Source organism: Heterocephalus glaber, unplaced genomic scaffold, assembly GCF_053883595.1.
Source record: "Heterocephalus glaber isolate CG9 unplaced genomic scaffold, H.glaber_assembly_v1.0 deba00001608, whole genome shotgun sequence".
NCBI lineage: Eukaryota > Metazoa > Chordata > Mammalia > Rodentia > Bathyergidae > Heterocephalus > Heterocephalus glaber.
The window spans coordinates 6,473,266-6,499,901 of NW_028258379.1; the positions used below are offsets into that span (position 1 = coordinate 6,473,266).

Below are 26,636 nucleotides of genomic sequence, written 5' to 3' on the forward strand. Positions count from 1 at the left end.
AAAAGGTGTTCCACTGTGTATGAGTCTTTTGTTTTCTTTTTTTTTTTTAAGAGTGTGTTTTTGATGAGATCTTCCCCTGCATTGTTGTGTTGTGTATTTTTTACCCTCATTCTCACCCACAAGACTGTTGGAAAACAGTCCCTAAATTATAGTTTTATATTTATTTGCAAATAGGCTGGAGATTATGCAAATACCCATGATTAAAATTATTTTCAGTGTATCTCACTTCAAGTTTAATGGCAAATTTTATTCTGAAACATATGTTTTCAGGCTGAACACCCAAAGAGGGAAATGCCTGTAGGTTTTCAGGTGGCCCTGAGGCTGATACTGTAAATAGCTTTTTGGCTTAGCTAATGATTCTGATGGATGGCTTTCATTTGCCTTTTGTAACCTGAACAGTTTTCCATTCATTGTGATAGTTACTCTAAAGTTATGTGGCTGTGGTGAAGCTACAAAACAGTACAGAATCTAAGGATAAGTCATGTTAACAGTGCTTGGGGGTTTTTCTCACTGGCTTTACTTTGTATTATTTGTATTTCTCTGTCTTGACATTAACGTTTCCCCTCTAATATCTAGTTTGCTTTTGAGCCTTTCCAGAGAATTACTTAAAATTTCAGATGTTGTAGGCTATTTTTGTTCTAAAAGTTACACTTTTTGTTATGTAGTTTTAATATGCTCTTTATTTTTTCAATTTTTAATTAAAATTTTTTATTTATACCTATTTGTCATATATAATGATCACATTCATCATAGGGAATTTGTATCAATAAATAATATTTCTTAATTCCTCTTTTATTCCCATTTCCTTCCTGTCTCTTCAACTCTTCTTCCACTCCCCGTTTACAAAAGCTTTGTTTCCATTTTTCCTTCTATTCTTTTTTCCCTTTTCCTTTCCTTCCCTCCCTTATCCCCCCTCCCCTGTTCCCTTTCCCATTTGAACCTGTTCTTCCTACTTCCCAATATCTGTCCTCCATTTTGCTCCTTCTTTACTAGGTTTCTAACACAAGAGAAACAATATATTTAAACTTGTGTGTCTGATTTATTTCACTTAAAATTATGGTCTTGAGGTGCATCCATTTACGTAAAAGTAACTCATATTTATCCTTCTTGATAATAGAGTAGTACTCCATTGCATATAAATACCATATTTTCTTTATCCATTCATCTGTTGATGGGCATATGGGCTGTTTCCAAGATTCAGGTATTATAAATAGGGCTGCTGTAGTCTTAGGTATGCATGTATCACTGTGGTATGATGCTTTTAACTCTTTCAGGAAGATACATAGAAAGGGAAGAGCTAGATAAAATAGAATCCTCTAGTTCCAGTTTTTTGAGGAATCTCCATACTGATTTACATGGTGGTTGTACCAGTTTACACCAGCAATAGAGAAAGGTTCCTTTATCCCCACAGTCTTGCGAGCATTTGTTATTGGTTGATCTCTTGATGGTAGCCATTCTTTCTGGTGTGAGGTGGAATCTCAGTGTTATTTGAATTTGCATCTCTTGAATGATTAGTGATAATGAATATTTTTTCATACGTTTATTTGCTCTTTGTACTTCTTCATTTGAGAAATGTCTATTCATTTCAGATGCCCATTTTTGGATTGCATGTTTAAAATTCGGGGTCTGATTTTTTTATATATTGTAGGTGTTAGTCTTTTGTCTGAGGAGTAGCTGGTAAAAATTTTTCCCATTCTGTGAGTTGTCTCTTCACTCTGGTGGTTTCTTTTGATGTGCAAAAGCTTTTTTTTTTTTAGTACTAGGGATCAAACTCGGGACCTTGCGCTTGTGAGGCAGGCGCAGGAACCCCTGAGCTAAATCCCTGGCCCTCAAAAGCTTTTTAATTTGATGTGATCCCAGTTGTTGATTCTTTGTGATATTTCCAATGTGGTCTGGATTTTGTTCATAAAGTCTTTGCCTACACATGTGCTTTAAGAGTTTTATCTATTCTTATAGCAGATTGTTTCTGTTTTTATATTTAGATCTTTTATTCAGTTTGATTTTAGTTTAGTGCATGGTGAGAGATACGTCTCTAGGTTTAATCTTCAGCATGTGGAAAGCCAGCATGTGCAAAGAAGCTATGTTTCTTCCAGTGTGCATTTGGAGTTGTTTCTGCATCTTCTATTCTGTTCCATTGATGCTCGGGTCTGTTTTTTTGCCAGGACCATGCTGTTTTTATCATGGTAGCTTTCTAGTATAACTTCAAATTGGGGATCTTGATGCCCCCACCTTGCTTTTGTTGCCCAGAATTGTTTTTGCTCTTCTAGGTCTCTTCTAGTTCTATATGAATTTTGGGATTATTGTCTCTTACTCTGTTACATATGCTATGGCTATTTCGATCAAGATTACATTAAATCTGTATAACAGTTTTGAAATTATGGCCATTATCACTATTTGGGTTCTGCCTATCCAAGAACAAGGAACATCTTTATATTTTCTGATATTCTCTTTGATCTTCTTTTTCAGAGAATTGTGGTTTTCAATGAAAAGGTCTTTCACTTTGTTCACTAGATAATCCTAGTATTTCATTTTTCTTGATGCTGTGGTGAAGGTGTTGTTTCCTTAATTTCCCTCTCAGTGAGTTTATTATTTGTGTACAGGAATGTTATTGATTTTTGATTTTGTACTGCTATGCTACCAGATTTGGTTATTAATTCTGGGAGGCTTTTGGACTATTTTGGGGTCTTCTATGCAGAGTAACATGTCATCAATAAATAATGATAATTTAACTTCTTCCTTTCCTATCCATATTCTTTTTATTTTTTTCTCTTATATAATTGCTTAGGCTAATGTTTCTAAAACTATATTGAATAGGAGTGGTGATAGTGGGCAACCTTGTGTTTTTACTGATTTTATAGTAAAAGCTTTCACTTTTTGACCATTTAGTATGATGTTGAATGTTGGTTTGTCATAGAAGGCTTTTATCAGAGTGCGATAAAGACCTTCTATTCCAATTTTCTTTAGGCCTTTTATCATGAATCGGCGTTGGACTTTGTCAAATGCCTTTTCTGCATCTATTGAGATGATCATGTGGTTTTTGTCCTTGGTTCTGTTAATGTGGTGTATTATATTTATTGATTTGCATATTGTTATAGACCACACACATCAATCTACTTGTTTAAACAGGCTTTTTGTGAAGAGAAGAAAAATTTATTCTGGTGAACAGAGACAAATCAGGGATAGATTCTAGAAGCAAGCTGGAAAAAGCCAAGTTTATTACATCCGTGTGTGGATGAGCTGACACTGGGAGAGAGAAATAGCAGCAGCTAGCTGGGAGAGATTTCATCTGTGGGTAAATGGGCAATATCAGGAGAGAGATATTAGGACCTAATTGGGAAAGGAATTAGCTTATATAGGTATTGAAGGGGCTAAGGAATCTGGGGTGAAATGTTTATGATTGAATATAAGAATAGTTTGTGCAGGTGTGTAGAGAGTCACTGGACTTTTTGGCGCCAGGGAGATTGTCTTCTCTTTGATGGGAAATAGCCTGTCGTTTGCTGAAAGTGGCCTATTTGCTTTTGTCCTGTTTGTTTGTGACAGACTCACTTAAGCCAGGTATGACATGTATGTTGAACCGTTCAGCATCCCTAGGATGAAACCTACTTGATCATGGTGTAATAAACTTCTTGATGATTTGCTGCATTCTGTTTGCCAGTATTTTATTAAGGATTTTTGCATCTATGTTCATTAGGGAGATTGGCATGTAGTTTTTTTTTTTTTTTTTGGTTGGATTCTTCTCTGTTTTTGGTATCAGGTTAATGCTTGCTTTCAGGAATCAGTTTTGGAGTATTGCTTCCCTTTCAATTTCATTAAACAGTTTGAGGAATAGGGGCATTAGATCTTAGATTCAGCAGTGAATCTGTCCAGACCTGGCCTCTTCTTTGTTGGTAGGTTTTTTTTTTTTTTCTTCTTCAATTTCATTGACTGATACTGGCTTATTTAGAATTTTTATATCTTCTTGATTCAGCTTTGGTGATTCATATGTGTCAAGGAATCTGTTCATTTTTTCTGAGTTTTCCATTTTACTAGAGTATAGGTTCTCAGAGTAGGTACTGATGATCTGCATTTATGAAGGATCCATTGTGATTTTTGCCCTTTTCGTTCCTAATTGTATGGATTTGGGTCTTTTTTTGGATAAGGTTGGTTAAGGATTTGTCTGTTTTATTTGATCTTTCAAAGAAACAATTGTTTGATTCATTGATTCTTTGTATTATTTTCTTAGTCTCAATTGCATTAATTTCTGCTCAAATCTTTATAATTTTCCTCCTTGTATGAGCTTTGGGTTTAACTTGCTCTTCCTTTTCTAGAACTTTGAGCTTCAACATTAGGTTATTTATTTGAACTTACTCTGTTTTTCTGCACTTATCACTATAAATTTTCCTTGTAGGACTGCTTTCATTGCATCCCTTAAGTTCCTGGATTTCTATTTGAGTCTGTTTTATGGAATCCAGTTCTTTTCTATGTGGGTTTTCATGGTTTCAATGTGTTTTCTAAGCTCCTCTATTGTTTTGTCTATATCTACTCTAGATTCACTAACCATTTCCCTCATTATTATCATTATCTCTTTAATTATCTCTGTAATTATTTCTGTTTTTGCTTTGTCAAAAGACTTAATTTGTTGTGTTCTGCTACCACTTCAGAAAATTCAGCTGGGTGGCTTTTGAGTGCTTCCACTTCAGTGTCCACTGGATTTGCTTGGGTGAGTTGGGGGTTATGGGTTTCCATCTTGCTTCCTGTTCTCTCTCTTTTTTTCTTTTAAATCTCTTTCATGGATTGAGGTTTTTAAGGTGTTTATAGTAGGTAGCTATATTGCTATTATTGAAACCTCTTTAGGAAATAACTACTTTTTAGACTTGTCTTCTAGGTATAGCTGACTTTTGACCTTTCAGTCTGTCCCAAGATCCTGCCTCTTCTGTTTATTAGAGATGAAAGGTTGCAGCTTGTTTGGCCTAGCACCCAGTTCTTTGGTACTGGACTGTAGTTTTGTTTATTATCCCCAGAGAATGTATGTGTTAGAATACAAGAAAAGCAATTGATTACAACTCTGTCACCTTCGTAAAGTAGTACAATCAGTAATAATAATGGCATCAAGCAGAGACTATGGTAACTATTAATTTGGTCCCTTTAACCATAGATATGAGATTTATAGTTACATAAGAAAATCTAAGATGAATCAGAAAATTGTATACAGTAAATATCACTCAGTAGAGCAATTTTACCCTAAGGGGAGAAAATTTAAAAGGGAAAAGAGGTAAAAATAGAGAAATAAAAAAAGAAAGAGGTTAGAAGCCAGGCTGAGGGACAAAGGAAGATTACCAAAGACTCAGGAAACTGATGAAGACAGGAGGGAAATAAAGAAGGAAAAAACAAAAATGAATAAAGCAAACCATGAAAACTAAAAACAATGTTCACATTCACAGAAAACAAGAACAATTGAAAAAAGAACCCTAATGAATAAGCATAAAACAAAACCAAAGAAAAAACTTTTCTCTGTGGTTTTTAAGCCTGTGGTTCTCTTTTGGGATGTATAATTTTGGGGCAGTGTCCAGTTCAAGGTGTGACTCTGCTCTTGATGGTAGGCAAGGTAGGCAGTCAGAGCCCATAGCCATGCTGGATAATCACCAGCAAGCCATCTGTAAGATTAGTAGAGGTTGCTGGTTCTGGGAATTTCAAATCCACAGAAATTCAGGCTGAATATGGCCTCTGGTCATGGGGTGGGGCCTGGGTTGTTTACCTTATAACACTCTGGGTGTCTCGGAAGCCTGACTACAGCTCCCCCTGACCACAGACATCTCCCATGTTGTCCCTCATGCAGTCACTGTGGGAGTTTTAACAGTGGGAGACCTGAGATGAAGCTAACCCGCAGCTGCTCAGAGTCCCAGGTTCAGTTGATCCCTCCCTAAATGGTACCTGGTAAAGCACCCTCTCCAGTGGACATGGCCGTTGCTTAGTCTGGAGTCACTCAGCAGCCGTTGTAGCACACAGCATCCACTGCAGCACACAGCATCCACTGCTCTGTTCCACTGGTGCATTTCTCCTTGAAGCCCACTTGGATTGCTCACTTTCACTGTGTCTCTAGATTTGACCTTCCTCTCTCATGTCATGATCCAGGGGCTGGGGAGAAAGTGCAGATTGCCCCTTTCTTTTTCCACATTGAGGTCTGTCTCTTCAATTTCTCTGTAGACTACCAATTTTCCCTTCATATCCTTCCTGGGCCACAGGGATCTACCTCCCTCCTTCTTTCCTTCCCCAAGTTGTTATTTTCCAGTGTTTGGATTTCAAATCTTGAGAGGCTGATTTGTTGCTGCTTAACACTCCATCATCTTCCCTGAAGTCCAACATACTCATTTTTTCTTTAAATCTTACAATATATTTTTATGTTGTTTCAATGTTCTTATCTACCATCATCATAATGTATTGTTTGGGTCTCTTTCAATTGACTGATTTTCTTCTAGGCGTTGGGTCACATTTTTGTCTTCATTGACATAATAGTAAACATTTTTTAGCAAACTAATTCGTAATTTATTTAACTGTAATTCTTTTTGTTTTTTTGGTACTGGGGATCGAACTCGGGACCTTGCACTTGGAGAGCAGGGGGTGGAACCACTGAGCTAAATCCCCAGGCCCAACCGTACTTCTTTTGATAGGCAATTACATTTTTTTTTTTCCAGTTTGGAGCTGTTACAAAAAAACTCTGCGTTGAATAGCCTTCTGAATGCATTTTGTTCACGTGTTAAAACACATCTTAAATGTATAAATTCCTGCTAGTATAGCTTCTTATTATATGGCATGTATGTGTAACTGTTTAATATGTAATGGTGTACTGCTGTTTGCCTGGAGCACACTTATTTATGTTAGTTAAATAAATAGTGAATAATGTCAGTTTTGATGACAACTCTTCTATGAATGCAGTTCACAGAACAAGGCAGGCTTTTAGTCATTTGTGGTTTTAAAATAGTCACACACTCATCTTTTGCCCTGAGTATTAAAATGAAGCCATGTGAATGTGACTCTTTTAAACATCCTTTTTAAACAGTAAGATGCCAAATATGGGTATTGGTCATTTTCTTCTCGTTAAGTCTTAATGAACAGTCACAGTCTGCCAGTGTTATAAATAGAACTGTGGCTGCTTTTATTGTTTCTAACACAATGGTTGAGCTATTCTTCTCTTTACGAATTGTGAGAGAGGGGAAAACAGGGAAGAAGTATTTGAAGGATACAAACTTTCTTTTATACCATGACAGTCCTAAAGATCTACTATACAGCATAGTGCCTATAATGCTTAAAAATGTATTAATAAGTTAAAACTTGTATAAAGTGTTCTTACCTCAAATAATAATAATGACAGTAAGAGCAAGAAGAAACTTTTGGAAATGATAACGTAGGTTTGTGACGGTGGTGAACCTGTGGCAAGTGTGCCGCAACAGGCAGGCAGAGGACTCTGTTGACACGCAAGCCAAGTTGCCCCAGCATTGCCCCTGCAGCCAGGCATCCGGTAACACAGCAACCATGTACATGCTCGGAAAGAGTAGCTGCGCCAGGCAATGTTGTCAAAAGCCGCAACTCATTAGCCTCGACTCCACAGTGCTTTCGTATGGCCTGTTAGTATTCAGGTTTAATTACAGTGTTGGCACCTTGTGATAAATAAGTGAGTTTTGGGTTGCCGTTTGGGCACTCAGTCTCTAAAAGGTTCACTGTCACTGGTTTATGGTGTAGATTATGATGATGAGGTCATGAGTGTATACTTATTTTGAAATTCGTCACGTTGTATACATGAATTATGTACAGTTTTTTGTTTGTTAAAAAAAAGTTACACTGGGCATTTACAGTGGACTCTAGAGTTATGACCAGCCTGACATAGGAGCAACTTGGATTATGACTGGAATTTTAGTTTTAACATATGAACAAAGTCTTGAGTTATGACCCAAATGCCAGCCGCTTGTGCTTCCAGATTGTTTCAGATACAGATTTAACACTTATAGAGTTCTGGAAGGAACACTGCAGCATCCTTTCCTGTGTGGGGTTAATTGAGAAATCCTGGGCCAATGTCTCCCCAAGGACACTGCGATCTGCCTGGAAGAAAGTGTGGCCTAAAATTTTACAGAAGAGAGACTTTGAAGGCTGTGTAGAGGAGCCTGAGCCTTCATTTGGCCAACTTGAGAAAAAATCAGCCCTTGAGAGTGAATTAAGATCATAAGTCAAAGGTCCACTGTAAATCCAGCTACTCTCATCAATGCTAGCATGTGGGAGGTCTTGGGTTCAATCTCTGATACTGCCAAAAAATAAAAATAGTTTAAAAAGAATAAAATGCTGCATGTTTAAAAGTAAATGAAATTTATATATCATAAATGATACACCAAGCGAAGCATAGCAGAGAACTTTTCGTGATCTCAAGAAATCCTATAGCATTCATTGATGTCTATATCACATATCTTACACTTATCCATCTTTATTTTTTGTTTTGAGTTATCTTTTCAGTTTTTATTCCATTTTATCTCCACTATTGGATTTTTTGTTATACCTTTTGTTATGCCTTTTGTAAAAAAAAAAAATGTTACTCTAGAGGAATGCTGTCTCATGTTAGAAAAGCTCTTTATTAATAATAGCCATGGTGGTAACCATTAGACACAGGTGGTTATTGAGCAACTGAAATGTGGCTAAGAAATAAGTTTTAAATTTTAATTCTTGTTTAAATGGTTGCCTATGGCTAGTGCCTATTGAAGCAGTGTACTTCTAAGTCATACCACATATCTTTATGTGTGGGTCTACCTTCAAATAACAGTTCCTGTGTAGTAAGTAGTTCATTGCTATGAAATTTCATTTCCTACATCCTATGTTAGCTGATTTTCTCTTGTTGCTGAGACAAAATACCCGACACCCATAGTTAAAAGGGGAAAGGTTTATTTAGCTCAAGGTTTGTAGAGGCTCCAAGGCAGGGTGTCTTGGCTGAAGGGCATCGCAGAGGAGAACTTCATGGCAGACAGAAGATAGCAAAAGTAAGCAAGCAAGGGAGAAGACAAGCCTCTTTCTGTCCTTATATTGTATCTAGGTTACCAGGATTAGGGTGGTACCAAGCCAATCAAAGTACTGATTTAGTAATCATACATCCTTATTCCCAGCATCACATACTCTAGACTCAGCCACCTCCGAAAAAGCCTTACCTATGACAGCATGAGGCTTTGGAGAGACAGCTAGACCCAAACCATAACATGGTCCTTTTTGTGTGTGTGTGGTCATATATTTTGCTTTTTATGTGTTATAAATCCAATGATATATTGTTGTAATTTTTTAGTTGGATATCTATCCTTTAACTTGATTAAATTAAGAGAAAATGTTCATGCTTTTTAAAATTTTATCATTCCTGGTTCTCTTTATTTCTTTGCATAGATCCATATTTTGTTTGGTGTCATACTTCCTGAAATAATTTAAATTTTTTTGCAATATAGTTTTGTTGGCACAGAATGTTCATTAGCCCTTTTTTTGAAAAAAAGAAATCTGGATCTTTGTCCTCATTTTTGGAAGTTGTTTTCACTGGGAACAGAATTCTGAGTCAACATTTTTTCCCCTTAGTATTGTAGAGATGCTACTCCATTGTCTTCTGACCAGCATGATTTTTCTTTTTTTTGGTGCTAGGGATTGAACTCGGGTCCTTGCGCTTGTGAAGCAGGCGGTGGAACCACTGAGCTAAATCCATGGCCCCTGACCAGCATGATTTTTGACATGAAGTATGTTCTCACTGTTTCCTTCTCTGTAATATTTTTTTTCTAGTTACTTGCAAGATTCTCTGTCCCATTTGTTAGCAGTTGTATGTACTTTTTCAGTTCTCTACATGTCTTTCCTCTGTGGTTTGTTATCATTTATTTACTTTGAAAAATTCTTAACCAACATTTTTTTTTACACAACATTTAAAAAAAATGTTTTCTGCCTCATTTTCTCGTCTTACCTTTGTGATCCAGTTATACATGTTAAATCATCTGATATTATCTACAGCTTTTGAGTTCTCTATTCTGTTTGTTTTTTTTATTCTTTTCCCTTTTGGGGCTTCATTTTGCATAATATCTATTGATTTCTCCTCAATTTCACTGATTTGTTCTCACCTTTGCTGCATCTTCTGATAATACTATTGAAGGTTCTCTGATATTTTGGTTTTATGTTTATTTAGCATTTCTTCTGTGCTGAATTCCTCATCTACTTGTGTATATATTACCGCTATTTTCATGAGATCCTTTAAAACATTTTTTGGGGTGACCCTGGTCAATTTCATTACTTCATTCCAGAGTCTCAGCTGCCTTATCTATAAGATAGGAATAAAAATATCACCCATTTCGTAATTATAACACTTAAATATTAATGCAAAGATGATATGTGCCCAGTGCATGCTAAATCCTCAGCAAATGTTAGCTGTTAGCTGCTGTTAATTATATACTGATGTCACCAAAGAAGGATAAAAGTTATAACCCAGAAAATGGGTTTTAGCCATGAGCATGTTTATTTGGCTCCCCACATGAGTTTGTCCTGGTCCATCCAAGCCTATCCACCGCATTCTGTAATATTCACAGATGTTTGATAGGATGTGAGTGTCAGATGGCTTCCATCTGTAAAACTGAATAGGAAAAGCAATTTGGCTGTTTGGGGCACAAGACAGTGGACTTTAATCTCCCAAGGTGACAGACTTGGGAGCATTCTTGTTGATATAGAAGATTTTGTTTGGGGTGGGAGAGGAGACAATGGCAGCCTCAGCTGGACTTCCAGCCCATGGCCAGGTTCTAGTTCTGTTGAAAATTCTTCTTTATGGTGTCCCCTGCCTTCTTGCTGAAGGCTGTGTTGGGGTCCTAGTCATGCTGGAGGAGGGGGTGGTGGTTGAATGAAAGAGAGAGATTCTCCAAGCTACCTCTAAGTTTAAGGAATTTCAGATTTTGTTTCTCATTTTTATTTTTGGGGGGTAGGGCAGTTGAGACAGGGTCTCAATATATTGTTCAGGCTGGCCCTGAACTCAGTATGTAATCCAGACTGGCTTTACACTTGTGGGAGTCCTCCTGCCTCAGCCTTCTGAGTGCTGTGATTATAGGCGAGCACCACCACATCTGGTTTGTTCCTCATTGTCGAAACCAGTAGTATCCCACTGACCAAATTGAGTTCCTGTCCATTTCTTGGTTTCTGAAGCTTCTGTTTTGCCCAACTCAGTAAGGCCATCTTGAAAGGCCTTTTGTGCCATCTGTTTTATACACAGCTTGTCCATGTTGCATATCCATGTTTCTTCTCCAGCACCACTGACATCTGTGCCTGCATCCCAGGTCTATGGAGCATCTTCTGCAACCCAGCTCTCTTTCTTCTCTTTCTTCCTTTTCAGAGCCAGTTACTCAAGAACTGGCTTCTACAATTTCTTGAATTTCATTTTCTTCTTCACTGTGGCATTAAGAGCATCTCCTGTTTTTTTTTTTGTACCGGGGATTGAACTTGGGTCCTTGCCACTTGCGCAGCAGGAGGCAAAACCACTGAGCTAAATCCCCGGCCCTCCTATTTTTTTTTGGTATATCCTTTTATTGGTACATTTTAGGCATACAATATAATGACATTCATCATTTCAGATATGCACCTTTACATACTCTCTTGGTTCTTATTTTTTTCCCCCTTCCCCTGCCCTCCCTTCAACCCCTCCATCCCTCCCTGTTTAAAAAGACTTTGTTTCCGTTTTTCCATTTTCTCATATTAATTCCATTCCCTTCTTTCCTTTCCCCTACCCCTCTCATTTCCCCCTCCTAAGGGCATCTCCTATTGAGAAATATTCTAGAATATCAACTTTGATCTTTTGTTGTTGTTGTTGTTGTTGCTGTTTTTTGTTTTCTCTTTCCTGGGGTTGCTCTCCATAGACCTGAAGAGCTTGGAGTAGCCTGGGAGGGTATATCTCTTCCTGTGGGTTATTTTCTTCTTTATCTTCATGCTGTGTTCTCTGCAACAGGGCTACCTGTTCTTTCTTATGTCTCATTGTTCCAACATCAGATTGACTTTTGGGTCTAGTTCTGCTCTTTGCTTTGTCTTTGACAGTAGTTTGGTTTTCATATGTTCTTTCATATATTTAATGATTATTTTTTTATTAAATTCTTTTATTGGTACATTTTAGATATACAACACAATTACATTTCTCATTGGGAATTGTACCTTTACATAATGCATCTTGGTTCTTATTTTTTCCCCATTCCTAGCCCTCCGTTCACCCCCTCCACCCTTCCCTATTTACAAAGACTTTATTTCCATTTTTTTCATTTCTCATCATTTTTCCTTTCCCTTCTTTCCTTTCCCCTGCCCCTCCCACTACCCCTACCCCTTTGGACCTTTTCTTCCTATTTTGCACTATCGATTATTCATTCTAATCATTGGTACATTTTAGGTATACAATATAATGACATTCATCATAGGAAATTGGCACCTTTACATAGTCTCTCTTGGTTCTTATTTTTCACCCTTGCCCAGCCCTGCCTTCAACCCCTCCATTCCTCCCTATTTACAAAGATTTTGTTCCTATTTTTCCATTTCCTCATATTAATCCCATTCCCTTCTATCCTTTCCCCTAGCCCTCCCACTTCCTTCCCCTTTGCCCCTTTTCTTCCTATTTCACATTACCTATTATACATTTAGTCCTTATTTACACTTTCAGTTTCTCACACGAGAGAAACTATTCGGTATTTATACATGTGTGTCCTATTTATTTCACTTAAAAGTATCGGCTCAATGTGCATCCACTTAGCTATAAATGTCTCTAATTTCTCATTTTTGATGGCTGAGTAGTACTCCATTTTATTAAAAAACCATATTTTCTTTATCCAGTCTCCAGTTGATGGGCATTTGGGCTGTTTCCAAGTTTTAGCTATTACAAACTGTGCTGCTATGAACATGGGTGCACATATATCACTGTGGTATGATTCTTTTAATTCTTTGGGGAAGATCCCCAGCAGTGGAATAGCGGGGTCAAGTGGGACTTCCAGTCCTAGTTCTTTGAGGTATCTCCATACTGATTTCCACAGTGCTTGCACCAGTCTACGCTCCCACGAGCAGTGGAGCAGGGTTCCTCTTTCCCCACAGCCCCGCCAGCATTTGTTATTGGTTGATTTCATGATAGCAGCCATTCTTTCTGGAGTGAAGTGGAATCTCAGCGTTGTTTTCATTTGCATCTCTCGAATGACCAGTAATGTTGAACATTTTTTCATGTATTTATTTGCTATTTCTACTTCTTTGTCTGAGAAATGTCTATTCATTTCCGATGCCCATTTTTGGATTGGGTCTTTAAATTTGGGAGGTCTGATCTTTTTAAGTTCTTTATAGATTCGAGATATAGTAGACCTTTGTCTGAGGAAGAGCAGGTGAAGATTTTTTCCCACATTGTGGGTTGTCTCTTCACACTGCTGGTGGTTTCTCTTGCTGTGCAGAAGCCTTTTAATAAGAAGAGATCCCACTTGTTGATTGTTTGTGCTAGTTCACGGGCAACTGAGGTTTTGTTCATAAAATCTTTCCCTACACCGATGTCTTCAAGGGTTCTACCTAACCTCTGTTCCAACTGGTTCAGAGTTTTTATTTTAATATTTAGATCTTTAATCCATTTTGATTTTAGTTTAGTGCATGGTGAGAGATACAGGTCTAGTTTTAATCTTGGCAAGTTGAAGCCCAATTTGTCCAGCACCATTTATTAAAGAGGCTATGTTTCCTCCAGTGAGGGTGTTTGGCTCCTTTGTCGAAGATGAGATGGCTGAGTGTGTCAGGCATTGTTTCTGCATCTTCTAATCTGTTCCACTGGTCCTCAAGTCTGTTTCTTTGCCAGTACCATGCTGTTTTGATCACAGTAGCTTTGAAGTATAGTTGCAGGTTGGGAATTGTGATACCCACCCCTAGCCATGTCTCTGTTACCTAGAATTTGCTTTTGCTATTCTGGGTCTCTTCTTGTTCCAAATGAATTTTTGGATTGTTTTCTCAAGGTCCATGAAGTATGCTGCTGGGATCTCAATTGGAATTGCATTAAATCTATATACCAGTTTTGGAAGTATGGCCATTTTCACTCTATTAATCCTTCCTACCCAGGAGCAGAGGATGTCTGTCCATTTTCTGATATCATCTTCAATCTCTCTTTTCAGAGTGCCATAGTTTTCAGAGAAGAAGTCTTTGATTTCTTTCGTTAGGTTGATTCCTAGGTATTTCAGTATTTTGGATGCTATTGTGAAAGGAATTATTTGCCCTATTTCTCTCTCAGTGAGTCTGTCATTGGTGTAGAGGAAAGCTATTGATTTTTGTGTGTTGACCTTGTAACCAGCTACTTGACTGAATTTGGTTATTAAGTCTAGAAGACTTTTGGTGGAGTTCTTGGGGTCTTCTATATAGAGTATCATGTCATCTGCAAATAATGACAATTTGACTTCTTCATTTCCTATCTTTATTCCTTTTATTTCTTTCTCTTGTCTATTTCCTGTGGCTAATGTTTCCAGAACTATGTTGAACAAGAGTGGTGATAGTGGACATCCTTGTCTTGTTCCTGATTTTAGTGTGAAGGATTTGAGTTTTTGACCATTTAGTATGATACTGGCTGTTGGGTTTTCATAGATGGCTTTTATCAGTTTGAGGTAGAGACCATCTATTCCAATTTTTTGTAGGGTTTTTATCATAAATGCATGTTGGATTTTGTCAAATGCTTTTTCTGTGTCTATGGAGATAATCCTATGGTTTTTGTCCTTGGCTCTATTGATATAGTGTATTACATTGATTGATTTTCATATTTTGAACCATCCCTGCATCCCTGGGATGAATCCCACTTGATTAGGGTGTATGATCTTCTTGATGATCTTCTGCATTCTGTTTATCAGTATCTTATTAAGGATTTTTGCATCTATGTTCATTAGTGAGATTGGCCTATAGTTCTCTTTTTCAGTTGGGTCTTTCTCTGCTTGGGGGATCAAGGTGATGCTTGGTTCCAGGAATGAATTTGGGAGTATTGCTTCCCTTTCAATTTCATTGACGAGTTTAAACAGTAGTGGCAGCAGTTCCCCTCTAAATGTCTTATAGAATTCAGCAGTGAAGCCATCAGGGCCCAGGCTTTTCTTATGTGATAAGTTTTTAATTACATTTTCAATTTCATTGGTTGATATGGGGTTGTTCAGAATTTTTAGGTCTTCTTCATTCAACTTTGGTAATTCATATGTATCTAGGAATCTGTCCATTTCTTCTGTGTTGTCCATCTTATTGGCGTATAGGTTCTGGAAGTAGGTATTGATGATCCTCTGGATTTCTGCTTGGTCTGTTGTAGTTTCACCCTTTTCATTCCTAATTGCATGGATTTGGGCCTTTTCTTTCCTTTTTCTGACAAGGTTGGCTAATGGTTTGTCAATTTTGTTGATCTTTCGGAGAACCAACTCTTGGCTTCATTGATATTTTGTATCTTTCTCTTAGTCTCCATTGCATTGATTTCTCCTCTGATCTTTGTAATTTCCTCCCTTGTATGAGCTTTGGGGTTGTCCTCTTCTTCTTTTTCTAGAAGCTTGCGGTTCAGCATCAGGTTGTTTAAATTGGGCTTGTTCTGTTTTCTTAATATGCATATTCACTGCTATGAGTTTCCCTGGTAAGACTGCTTTCATTGTGTCCCATAGATTCTGATATGTTGTATTGTCATTGTCATTTAATTGAAGGAGCTGTCTGATTTCTTCTTTAATTTCCTCTGTGACCCATTGGTTATTCAGAAGTGTGTTGTTCAATTTCCACGTGTTTATGAAATTTTTTGAGTTTCTTTTGCTATGGATCTCCAATTTCATCACACTATGGTCTGATAATATACAGGGGATAATTTCAGTTCCTTTGCACTTAAACATGTTCTATGTGTGGGTATGTGGTCTGATTTTGAGAATGACCCATGCGCAGCTGAGAAGAATGTGTATTCTGATTTTGTAGGGTGGAAGATGCTGTAAACATCTGTTAAGTTCATTTGTTCAAGAGTTTGATTGAGTTCTAGTATTTCATTACTTATTTTTAGCCTAGTTGATCTATTTATTTGTGACAGTGGGGTGTTGAGGTCCCCCACTACAATTGTATTAGTGCATATATGACTTTTCATGTCCGTTAGTATTTGTTTTATATAGTTGGGTGCACTAGTGTTTGGTGCATAGATATTTATGATTGTCATCTCTTCCTCTTGGATTCTTCCCTTTACAAGGATGTAATGTCCTTATTCGTCTCTCTTAATCAGTGTTGGTTTGAAATCTACTTGATCTGCAAAAAGGATAGCTACTCCTGCTTTTTTTCAGGTTCCTGTGGCATGGAGTATTGTTTTCCACCCTTTAACTTTCAGTCTATGAGTTTCCTTTTGAATGAAGTGTGTTTCTTGTATGCAGCATATTATTGGATTTTGCTTCTTGACCCATTCTGCCAGTCTATTTCTTTTGATTGGTGAATTGAGACCATGAACATTGATTTTTATAAATGAAATGTATTGACTTGTTATTGCCATGACTTTTTCTTTTTGTTGGGTTTTTCCCCTTTACATTTAATTTCTTGTCATGCCAGATGGATTCATTCTGTTTTGCTTCCTGGGGTTGTGATCCTCAACGTCTGTTCCTAGGATATTGTGTAAAATTCTTTGGAGTACTGGTTTGGTATTCACGAAGTTCCTAAGGTGCTCTTTGTCATGAAAGTATCTTATTTCTCCATCCATTTTGAAAGATAGTTTTGCAGGGTACATCAGTCTGGGTTGGAGGCTGTTTTCTTTTAGGGCTTGGAATATGTCACTCCAAGCTCTTCTTGCCTTGATGGTTTGTGTGGAGAAGTCTGCTGTGATTCTGATGGGCTTTCCTTTGTGTGTGATTTGTTCCTTTTCTCTGACTGCTTGTAGAACTTTGTTCTTCTGTTGTGTTTCTGGAATGTTAACAATTATATGCCTATGTGTAGTTTTTTTTTGATCAAGGCTGTTTGGAGTCCTATATGCCTCACTTATCTGTATGTCAAGTTCTTTTCCCCTGCTTGGGAAGTTTTCTGCCATTATTTCTGTGAGGAGATTTTTTATGTCATCTGCACTCTTTCCTGTTTCTCCATTGACTCCAGTCAGTCTTATGTTATTCTTCTTTGCATCATCTAACAGCTGCTGGATTGATTTCTCATGTTCACTTATAATTGTGAAGCAGTTTTTCTTCTCCTGCTCACTAATTGCAATCTTATCTTTTATATCTGAAATTCTGTCCTCACAATGGCTCATTCTGCTGTGTAGACTTTCAGTGGAGATTTTCATGTCCTGGAAATCTATTTGCATCTGTTTTATGGATTCCATTTGTTTCCTATGTTGGGATTCCATCATGTTCCTCAGCTCCTCTCTAGATTTATTAATCATGTCTTGCACTAGGGGCACAATTTCTCCTGTTATCTGAGAAATTATTTCTGATTTCATTTTTTCCAGATCCCCTTTTGTTGCCAGTTGAGTGGGTCCAGGTGGTTGAGTATCAGAGTGTTCCATGTCATTTCCCTTTGGGGTTGCTGTAGGTGATCTGGAAGTCTGGTTTTGAGACTTATTTATGTGTTTTCTCATTTTGACTGGGCAGGGGGTTGTTGGCGCCTGCACGGATTACCTCCTCTGCGCTGGGAGAGGTGGGACAGGGGCCAGAAGCGGCGGTAGGGATGGTGCCCCAAAAGCTCTTTCCTGTGGGCTGGGAGCAGCCGAAGTGATGGTGGCTGGGAAGCCCCTTCCTCTGGACCAGGAGCAGTGGGATGGTGGCTCAGAAGCCCCTACCTCTGCGCCGGGAGCGGTGGGAGGGATGGTGGCCTGGAAGCCCCTTCCTCTGGGCCAGGAGCAGTGGTACAGAAGGTGGCCCAAAAGCCCTATCCTGTGGGCTGGGAGCAGCGGGAGGGATGGTGACCGGGAAGCCCCTTCCTGTGGACCAGGAAGGCGGCTCAGAAGCCCCTACCTCTGGGCCAGGAGCATCGGGACTCAGTACCGTGGTCTGGTGGTGTGGTTGTCCTCTGCGTCTTTGTAGTGTGGAACCAGGTGGCTGCCTGTCTGCAGCGGGCTGATTCAGTGTCTTCCTTGCGGCTCGGCACCTTGGTAGGGCGTGTACAGACCTGCCTGTCTTTAGCTGGCTGATTCAGGGTGCTCAGTGAGGCTCAGGACCTCCGTAGGGTGTGCACAGACCTGCCTGTTTGCAGCGGGCTGATTCGGCGTCTTCCAAGCAGCTCAAGGCCCCGGTAGGGCGTGCACAGACCTGCCTGACTGCAGCGAGCTGATTCGGCGTCTTCCTTGAGACTCAGGACCTCGTTAGGTCCTGCACAGACCTGCCTGTCTGCAGCGGGCTGATTTGGCATCTTCCGTGCGACTCTTATTTAATGATTTTTAAAAATTTTTTAATTTTTTACATTTCAGACATTGTAGGTAAAGGGCAACAAAGACTGAAGTGAAGTGAAGAATATTTATGCCCAGAAGCTTCTTCTTTGAGATTGTTTCTGTACGTGGGGTTGCAGTTGGGGGACAGTGATTATGTCAGTCTAATCAGTAATTGAGTTGGATTTGATTTCCTATTGTTATTGCAATAGTTCAGTGAATCAGAGATATAAAATTCCTGTAGTCGTGCCCTGCTGCTACCTCATTCTTGGTGTGAGGTAGCAGCAGAGAGAACTGGGATATTTTTTTTAGTGTTCTAAGTCATCCTTAGCCTTTAGCAGGTTCTTGGAGGTCTGTATTCTTTGTAATTTTTAATTAGTCACTGAACATTATGAACTTTTATTGTTAATTGTCAATATCTTGTTAATCTGTGAAATGTAGTGCATTTTATTTTGATAGTTATTGGCAATTATTTTGAGTCACTTTTGAATCATGTTAATCCTTTTTTATCTTTTTAAGATTTGTTAGGCCTTCTGTTAGCAATGCCTTTAGTCAGTGGCTAAAGCTAGTAAACTTTGGTTTATGGACCAAATGTGGTCCACAACCTAACAGTAGAAACTAAGAAGTATATGTGACAGACACTGTATTTGTTTGACATAGCTTAAGATGTTTGCTGTTTTACTGTGTATAGGAAACCTTTTCTGATCCCTGTTTGTGTAACTCTGACTTCAAAGATGTTTTATTTCTTGGCTTTTTGGTGAATGCTCATTTTTCTATGTGGCGATTTCATTGTACTTGGTTGGGATTCATAGCTCTCCCAACTTTGCACAATCTCTGAGAGATGTTCAGCTTTCAGCTGTCTATATTTTTTTTCCCCTTAATAATTGTTCTGTTGCCAGACTTTGTGATATCTTAGTATGCATGTAGAGCTTAGTATGCATGTATAGCTTAGTATACAGGCAAAGACTCAAAGGATCTCCTGTGCAGGTTTCTGAGCTCCTTGTCTGGGCAGCTACCTCATCTATAATATACTGACTAGCTCATTTCATCTACCTTAAACTGCCTAAACTTTGGTCTCTGTCTTCTCATTTTAGGAAGATGACTGTGCTTTGCTAAATTATTCTTTCTGTGCTGATGTCCAGTAAATTCCTCTAGGCAGAAGACTGGAGTGGTCGTAGGGATTGGCTTTATTGTTAATCTTCTTTCAGGCACTGCAACCTTGTCTCATCATTGCTCCATATCTGAAAATAGTTTTTCTAAATGTACAGTTTTTAAATATTTTTTTGTCCTTTTGCTGATGGTGGGGGTTGAACCTAGAACCTTATGCATGCTAGTGTTAGACTACTAAACTGTATAACCAGCCCCTCAAAATACGTTTTTAAGGTTTTATTTACGAGGCTAATCCAGTTATGATGTCATGGTTGCAGGTATAACTGTTTAGGAAATATTAATAAAATACCTGTAGACTTCTGGTATAGTATAAAATCAGTAATTAGATTCTCTTAAATCTTTTACTTGCTGTAAATGTTCGTTATTATACTATTAGAGGTATTACCAGAATGGTAGATAAAGAAATGTAACTAAGATTCAGTTTTGTAGTGAATCTTGAATTCCTACTCTGTGCCCCCATTTGTACAACTTGTTGGGGCCAAAAAATAACATGAACTGAAGTCAGGACCTCACCTTGGTTTGGTTGGACAGGAACATGAATATTGGATGCAGAGATCATTGACAGATATTTTAGAAGCTTCCTACAAAAACTTTGCTATTTTAATTGTATAAATAATTACAGTTGGATCAATAAAGTAGTGTAAGTATACTGCATAATAAGCTGCTATATGTTGCATAAATGCTTCTCATAGCTTGTCAGCATTAAAATAAGATTAACTTTTATTGAGTACTCTGAATGTGCCTAACATTATGGAAGACTTTATATATATTAACCTCATTTTAACCTTATAGCAACTCTGTCAAAGCTTCTGATAATACTGATACTATACTGTAGCATCCAAATTTAGGAATGTACTTTTAAAAATTACATATAGTATATTTATTGTTCCAGAGACATTAAACAAAAATAATCCAGCCTTTCTAAATATTAAAAGAAATGACTCATTTAAATATTTTAGTAACTTTAAAAACAGACATTACTAAAAACATTTGCAGAAGAAAACCTGACAAACTTTAATCTATTATGTGGAAGAAGGGTATTATGTAAATCCCAAACAGGAATAAATTCTTAAGTACTTGAAAAGAAACAGTCTCTTCTGAGAAGAAACATCAATAAACACTGCCAGATAACTTTTGGCCAGATATTAGCTCATGATAATGCATATGTATACGTAATTAAAATATTTTTACTAATAAATTTGAAGTATTTTCCTTAATAGTTACTCAAATAGGTAGAGGAGTTTTCATGTCTCATGCTGTTTTTAGTCACCCCATTGTGTTTGGAAAATGAATCTTCCAGAGAAGACAAACTGAAAAGAATTATTTTCTCATGGTTAAAAGACAAATCATAACACTGCTAGTCTTACAACTTTTTAGAACAGTTAACTGGTCTAAACTATAAGATATATGTTGCCAGTAATAAATCCTAAAGTGGTTTATCTTAAACTGATAAATGATTTTATTTTTGAACCATTTTTTTTAGTTGTCTTTCGCTTTCTGTTTTCATATGTGCTGTCTTACAGGGGGGGATAAATGCAGTTGAGGCTGATATCCTCAGATTCCATGACATATGTCATACTCGGTATGTCATGTGTGACAGTTATTTGTTTATTCAAAAGTATTCATTGCCCACTAAGTGCCAACTACTGTTTTAACTGCTTGAGTTATGTCAGTGACAAAAATTATGGCATTTATATTTTAGCATATTTTAAACATGGTTCTAATAATAGTAAACATGGTAAGTAAGCAGGTATTCACTGTAGTTAATAGGGAAAAAATTCTACACTGGCTCTTTTAAACTGTATTAAGAAAAACTGCATAGACAATGACTCATCAGCTTGGCTTGGTTTTGTTGATTTCATTTCTAAATATTAGCTAAGAACAGTAAAATCCTGGGAAACATTTTTTCCCAAAGTGAGTAAAAATGATGCTATTAATTAAGAAAATGACCATGTTTACTTCCTCCAATAATTTCTTACTTTTCACAACTCATTTCAATTCTGCTGTATAATGTAGTATAATGTAGTGACTTAATATCTTAAATGTTTTTAGTGGTGTTTTATTAAAATCTTACATACTTTGAATGACAATCTCTGTTCTGTAAACATTTGTTAATATTCAAGTTATATTTTTTCCTAGCTTTAAATACTATATTTGTCATAATTTCTGTTATAATTCCATTTAATATGTTTCAGCACACCTTATTTTCTATTTAAATTACTCTATTTTAGAAAGTTATCTCTTTATCATAGTTGTCTTTCTAAGCTACTTTTGCTGTGAAGGGAAAGGTAAATTTTTAATACTTTATATATTTTAATAGCTTGGAATTAACTAGGATATATTATAGTGTCAGCAATATAGTTAGTATAATAGCATTTTTCAGTGTTACGTATGTTGTCACAAAAAAGTATTAATTCAAATATTAATGCTGACTTTCTTGTTGACTTACTAAATTAAATCTATCCTGTAGCTCATCACAGTAGATTCATTTTTAATTTATTTTTTAATAATATGAATATCTGCATTGCTTCTACGTAAGATGAAAAGTAGATTTCACATGATGAGGTCTTTCACCTGAATTGTTAAATAGACTTAATTATTCTCCTGTTTTGTTAAATAGAAGAAGATAGCTAAGATTAGAGGGACAGAATTTTGAGAAAGAGTTTTGAAAAAAGAACAAGGTGAACCATGGAGTCAACAAAAAGAATTATTGATAGTTAAAAATAGTTATTATGGGAGTAAACATTAAATTTTCATTTGTGTATTGCCTTTGTTTTCCCCGTGGTACTGGGGATTGAACTCAGTACCTTGCATTTGCCAGGCAGGTGCGGTGCCACTGAGCTGCATCCCCAGTCTGAATATTGTTTTTTTATTTGGTTTTCAAATGGTTCTCGGTGAGTACAGTTTTTATTTTGTGTCTTAGCCATTGTAAACCAGTAACATCAAGGTCAATAGTATAGAATACATGGAAAAGAAGTAGTGTTTCCAGGACACTCATTTGAATAGATTGTGTTCCCTGTGAATACTCAATCATTTTAAAACAATTGAAATTGAGGTTCAGAAATAGAAAAATAATGGCCCAGTATTCTGGTTTTTGAAGTCTTTCCTCCAACTTTTCTATTTAATCTTTCATAACTATTTAGTACATGACCATGTGCTCCTCAAATTCAATCTTGTGTACAGAAACTATTTCTGATCCTCCTCTTTCTCTGTCTCTGTCTCTTGCAACTCTGTACCTATACATATGGTTTATCTCCCAAAGCTCTGGTACTGTCAAATGGTTTTATATTTTTGCCTACAAGTCCTTTAGGGAGAAAATAATGTTTGCAATAAATGTAATGATAGAAAAAATGACAACCTGTAACTAAGCCTGGGAAAGCATATTCATTTGAGGTTTAAAATCTACACACTATCTAAAGATTTAACTGGTGGTAGACTTCTGTTGTAATTGTTAGTATTTTTAAAAAATTTGAGCAGGGGCTAGTCTAGCTTGATCCATTTGGGCCTTTGCTTGTGATGCTTGGAGTGAAGGTCAACTTGTTAATGGCTGTGATAATCTTTGCTTCTCTAGTATGCATATCATTTTTAGAATTTATCCTAAAAGCAAAGTGTTTTTCATTTGCAGAGTTAAGTGGTAAAATGGCAGCTGAGCAGTAATATGTATTTGAAAATTTGTAGGAATGAATTCACTAATACAGAGAACTTTATTTCCCAATATAATGAGCACATGAGCCCAAACTATGCAGTTGAGTACATTTTATTTTTGACTGATTACTGAAAGACACAGTATTTTAATCTTCATATGAGAGATATTGCATAATAATGTAAGAAAGAAAAGTGATGATATCACTTAAAAGACCTTTAGGCTTAGAGCTGATTAATCTGTTAACCGGTAGAGCCCTAATATATGTGGTATGCAGATTTAAAACTTTCACTTTTTACTAATTATAATAAGGCAGTTAGATTGTCTTCCAGCCTATTAGTCAACACCAATGTGTTTCCTTTACCTGCATTAATCTCGGTATATGGTATTTTACATATCTTAAATAATTTATATTTCTTATTCTTCTTGCAGCACATAAGAGTCCATGAAGCTTCCTATTCAATCACCAGAAGGATCTCTTTGAAAGATTCATCACAGGACTACCAGAGAGACTAATTGTTCTGAAGCATCATGTATTGAAACATCCGAAGTTTTTTCATCTGTGTACTATCTAGAAACAGTTATGATGTTTTCAATTCTTTGAGCTCCAGGAAGCTAGGAGAGTGAGTTGAAAATCTGAAAATGCGGCCATGGACTGGTTCCTGGCGTTGGATTATGCTCATTCTTTTTGCCTGGGGGACCTTGCTATTTTATATAGGTGGTCACTTGGTTCGAGATAATGACCACCCTGATCACTCTAGTCGAGAACTGTCTAAGATTCTGGCAAAGCTGGAACGTTTAAAGCAGCAGAATGAAGACTTGAGACGAATGGCTGAATCTCTCCGGTAGGTTCTGAAATACTAAAAAAATGATGCAATATTATACTTTGTTTTTAGGTTTAGGGCTTCATTCAATTGTTGAAAAATAGTTAATTTCTAAAAACTGATGTCTTTGCAAAAATTTAATTATTTCAATATTTTTAAAACCAATTGTACCTCTACATTTCAATAGGGATAATGCTTCCATAGTGGCATGTTCTTATTTTGCATATGAATCTTAATATAGACTGCACCATTTATGTATCTACATTTCTTTTACAATTGTATTTAACATTATGACAATTTGATATATTAAATTCAAACTTTTTATGATTTAAATTAGATACATTAAAAATTTTTTATCATATGAACTATAACAAAAACCATTTTTTGGAAGACCATAGTCTTCTATTTTCATGGGAAAAGTAAATATAGTTTAGAAAGATGAAATATAATTTTTTTCAAAATTAATTGAGTTTAAAAGTTATCAACATGTAATTCTTGTACATGTGAGGATAATCATGTATTTAGTGCTTGCTATCTCTAAGAATAGATAGATGTTGAGGCTAGAAATAAAGATCTGAGAGTCTTTATGTTAGAAATAGTAATTAGTCCCAAAGGGAAGTGAGGAAGTTAAAAGTTCTATTCCTTTTGAGAAATAATTGCTATGTGGAAAGTGCGAGTATCCTGTTGTACAGAGAATTTTAAGCATAGCTGGGGAAGAATAATGGAAGAGAGGCTTGTTACAAAAACCGAGGAACATTTTGTGAAGGAAGAAGGTATTTGGCAGTGTTATATATCTTAGAGCTATAGAGAGGATGCCTGTAGCCCTTCCATTCTCCCGTTTCCTTACTCCATTGCATTTTACTCTTTAGAATTCAGATCTTTCCTTTTGTCTAGTTCCATAACTTTTTACTTCACCAAATTATTTTTTGTTTTGTTATGTCCTTTGGAAAAAAATGCTAGATATTTAAGAGTTTTACACAAATAAATGCAACATCATTGATGTCATTTGTTCTATCCAGCAGGGTACTGAGTGGTTAGGGATTACAAGTAGACCGATAACTTCTTGAATTTGAATATCGTATGATTGAGGGATAATCAGAGAGGATCATAGAAAAGGTAATCTTTTCAAGAGAGTCATATTCATTTTTTATGAGAATCAAAGATTGATAATTTAGGGGTTAATACCAGTAGCCACCATGTACCACCATGTATTTAAAGTTTATCATCTACAAGGTACTGTGCCAAGGACTTTTCATAGATTATCTCATTGTATCCCATAATATCTTTATAAGATGCTATACCATTTTCATAATGATTTTACACATGAAGAGTCACGGATGTTTAGGTAATTTAATTTGTACAGGGTCACACTTTTTACACTTGGTAGGCTCCTTGATTTCCAGTTTTTGTGACTCCAAAGTCTGAACTCTGATAAATTATATTGCCACTTTGAACAGAAAACAAGAGAAGCTAGTGATTCAAAAATCTCAAGTAAACATCTCAGATAGGAGACCACTGTGATCTAGCTGCTGCTCAAGTTAATTTTGCCATTTGCTTTGGTAGTAAAATTTTGTTCTACATCTACAGGAAATTTTCTCCTGAAAGAAGATTTTGCCATTTAACAAATTAGGCTCATAAAAAATAATTGCTAACTTTTAGTTATATCTTTAATATACTTCCATTTCCTTATTTCTGAATGCCAAATATCTTGTTTTTGTTGTATGAAAAAGAAAACTTGCCTTTAATATAGGCTGGTTATTCTGTAAAATAATTGTTGGAGCTTTTATGTCACCTTCTTTATATTTTTATGTATTGAAATTAAATACCCAACTATTACATTTAAATGTAGAGACAATTTGTAAGAGGTGAAGCATAAGTCATGCTTTGATATCATGTAAACACAATCTAGTAGACAAAACAAAAGAGCCCATTTTTATTTATAGACACATAATGTCAGTAAAATAAGTAGTTATTTTCACTGTTTAGGGAAGAAAGCCTCCTCAGGCCCTCTAGAGGCCTTACTGTTGGAGCCATTTGTATTTTATCCACAGGATTTCATGTTAGGGCCAAGGCATGAACAGAAGATCAGTGAAAATGGTACTAGCATTGGGATTTTTTCCCATATTATAATTTGGCTAATATTTTGTACTCAGAAACTTTTAAAAAGTTTTTTGAGACAAGGTTTTGCTATGTAGCCCACACTGACCTCGAATTCATAGTGATCCTCCTGCCTTAGCCTTTCAATTGGTGAGATTACAGGCACGTGTCTCCGTACCCAGCTCTTGTATTCAGTTTCATATGTCTTTTTCTTATAAAAAAATGTACTCATAAGCCAAAATAGAGAGAATTAATTCAAATGGCTCTTATACTAGGTCTTTTCATTGAGATAAGACTAATGGAGTATAGTTGGAAAGTAGCCTAGAAGCCTGAAACTTACAGTAATTATAAAAACAATTACTTACACTTCTGGCTAGAATATTTTTTTTATAGTGCAGCAAATTTAGGAAAATAATTTAAAAGTAATTTCACTCAGGGATGCAAATGAACAAGTACAATGTGAGGGAAGTGTGTGTGTGTGTGTGTGTGTGTGTGTGTAATATATGTGTGTAGGTGTGTTTGATTTATTATTAATAAGTAAATGTCCATACAGTAACATTTACCACTT

At 36.6% G+C, this 26,636-nt stretch overlaps 1 protein-coding gene across 9 annotated transcripts in view; it reads left to right on the forward strand.

The window, feature by feature from the left end:
* Fut8 (fucosyltransferase 8) overlaps positions 1 to 26,636 on the forward strand; it is a 368,007-nt gene that overhangs the window by 140,479 nt on the left and 200,892 nt on the right. For 8 of the 9 annotated variants that reach the window (XM_087195286.1, XM_087195288.1, XM_004837380.4 and 5 more), the window contains one exon: positions 23,580 to 23,992. In XM_087195286.1, the coding sequence (XP_087051412.1) occupies positions 23,790 to 23,992 (203 nt within the window). In that variant the 5' untranslated portion in view covers positions 23,580 to 23,789. Of the gene's footprint in view, positions 1 to 9,672; positions 9,726 to 23,579; positions 23,993 to 26,636 lie in introns of those variants that run through there. The other variant, XM_087195290.1, reaches the window with a different exon arrangement.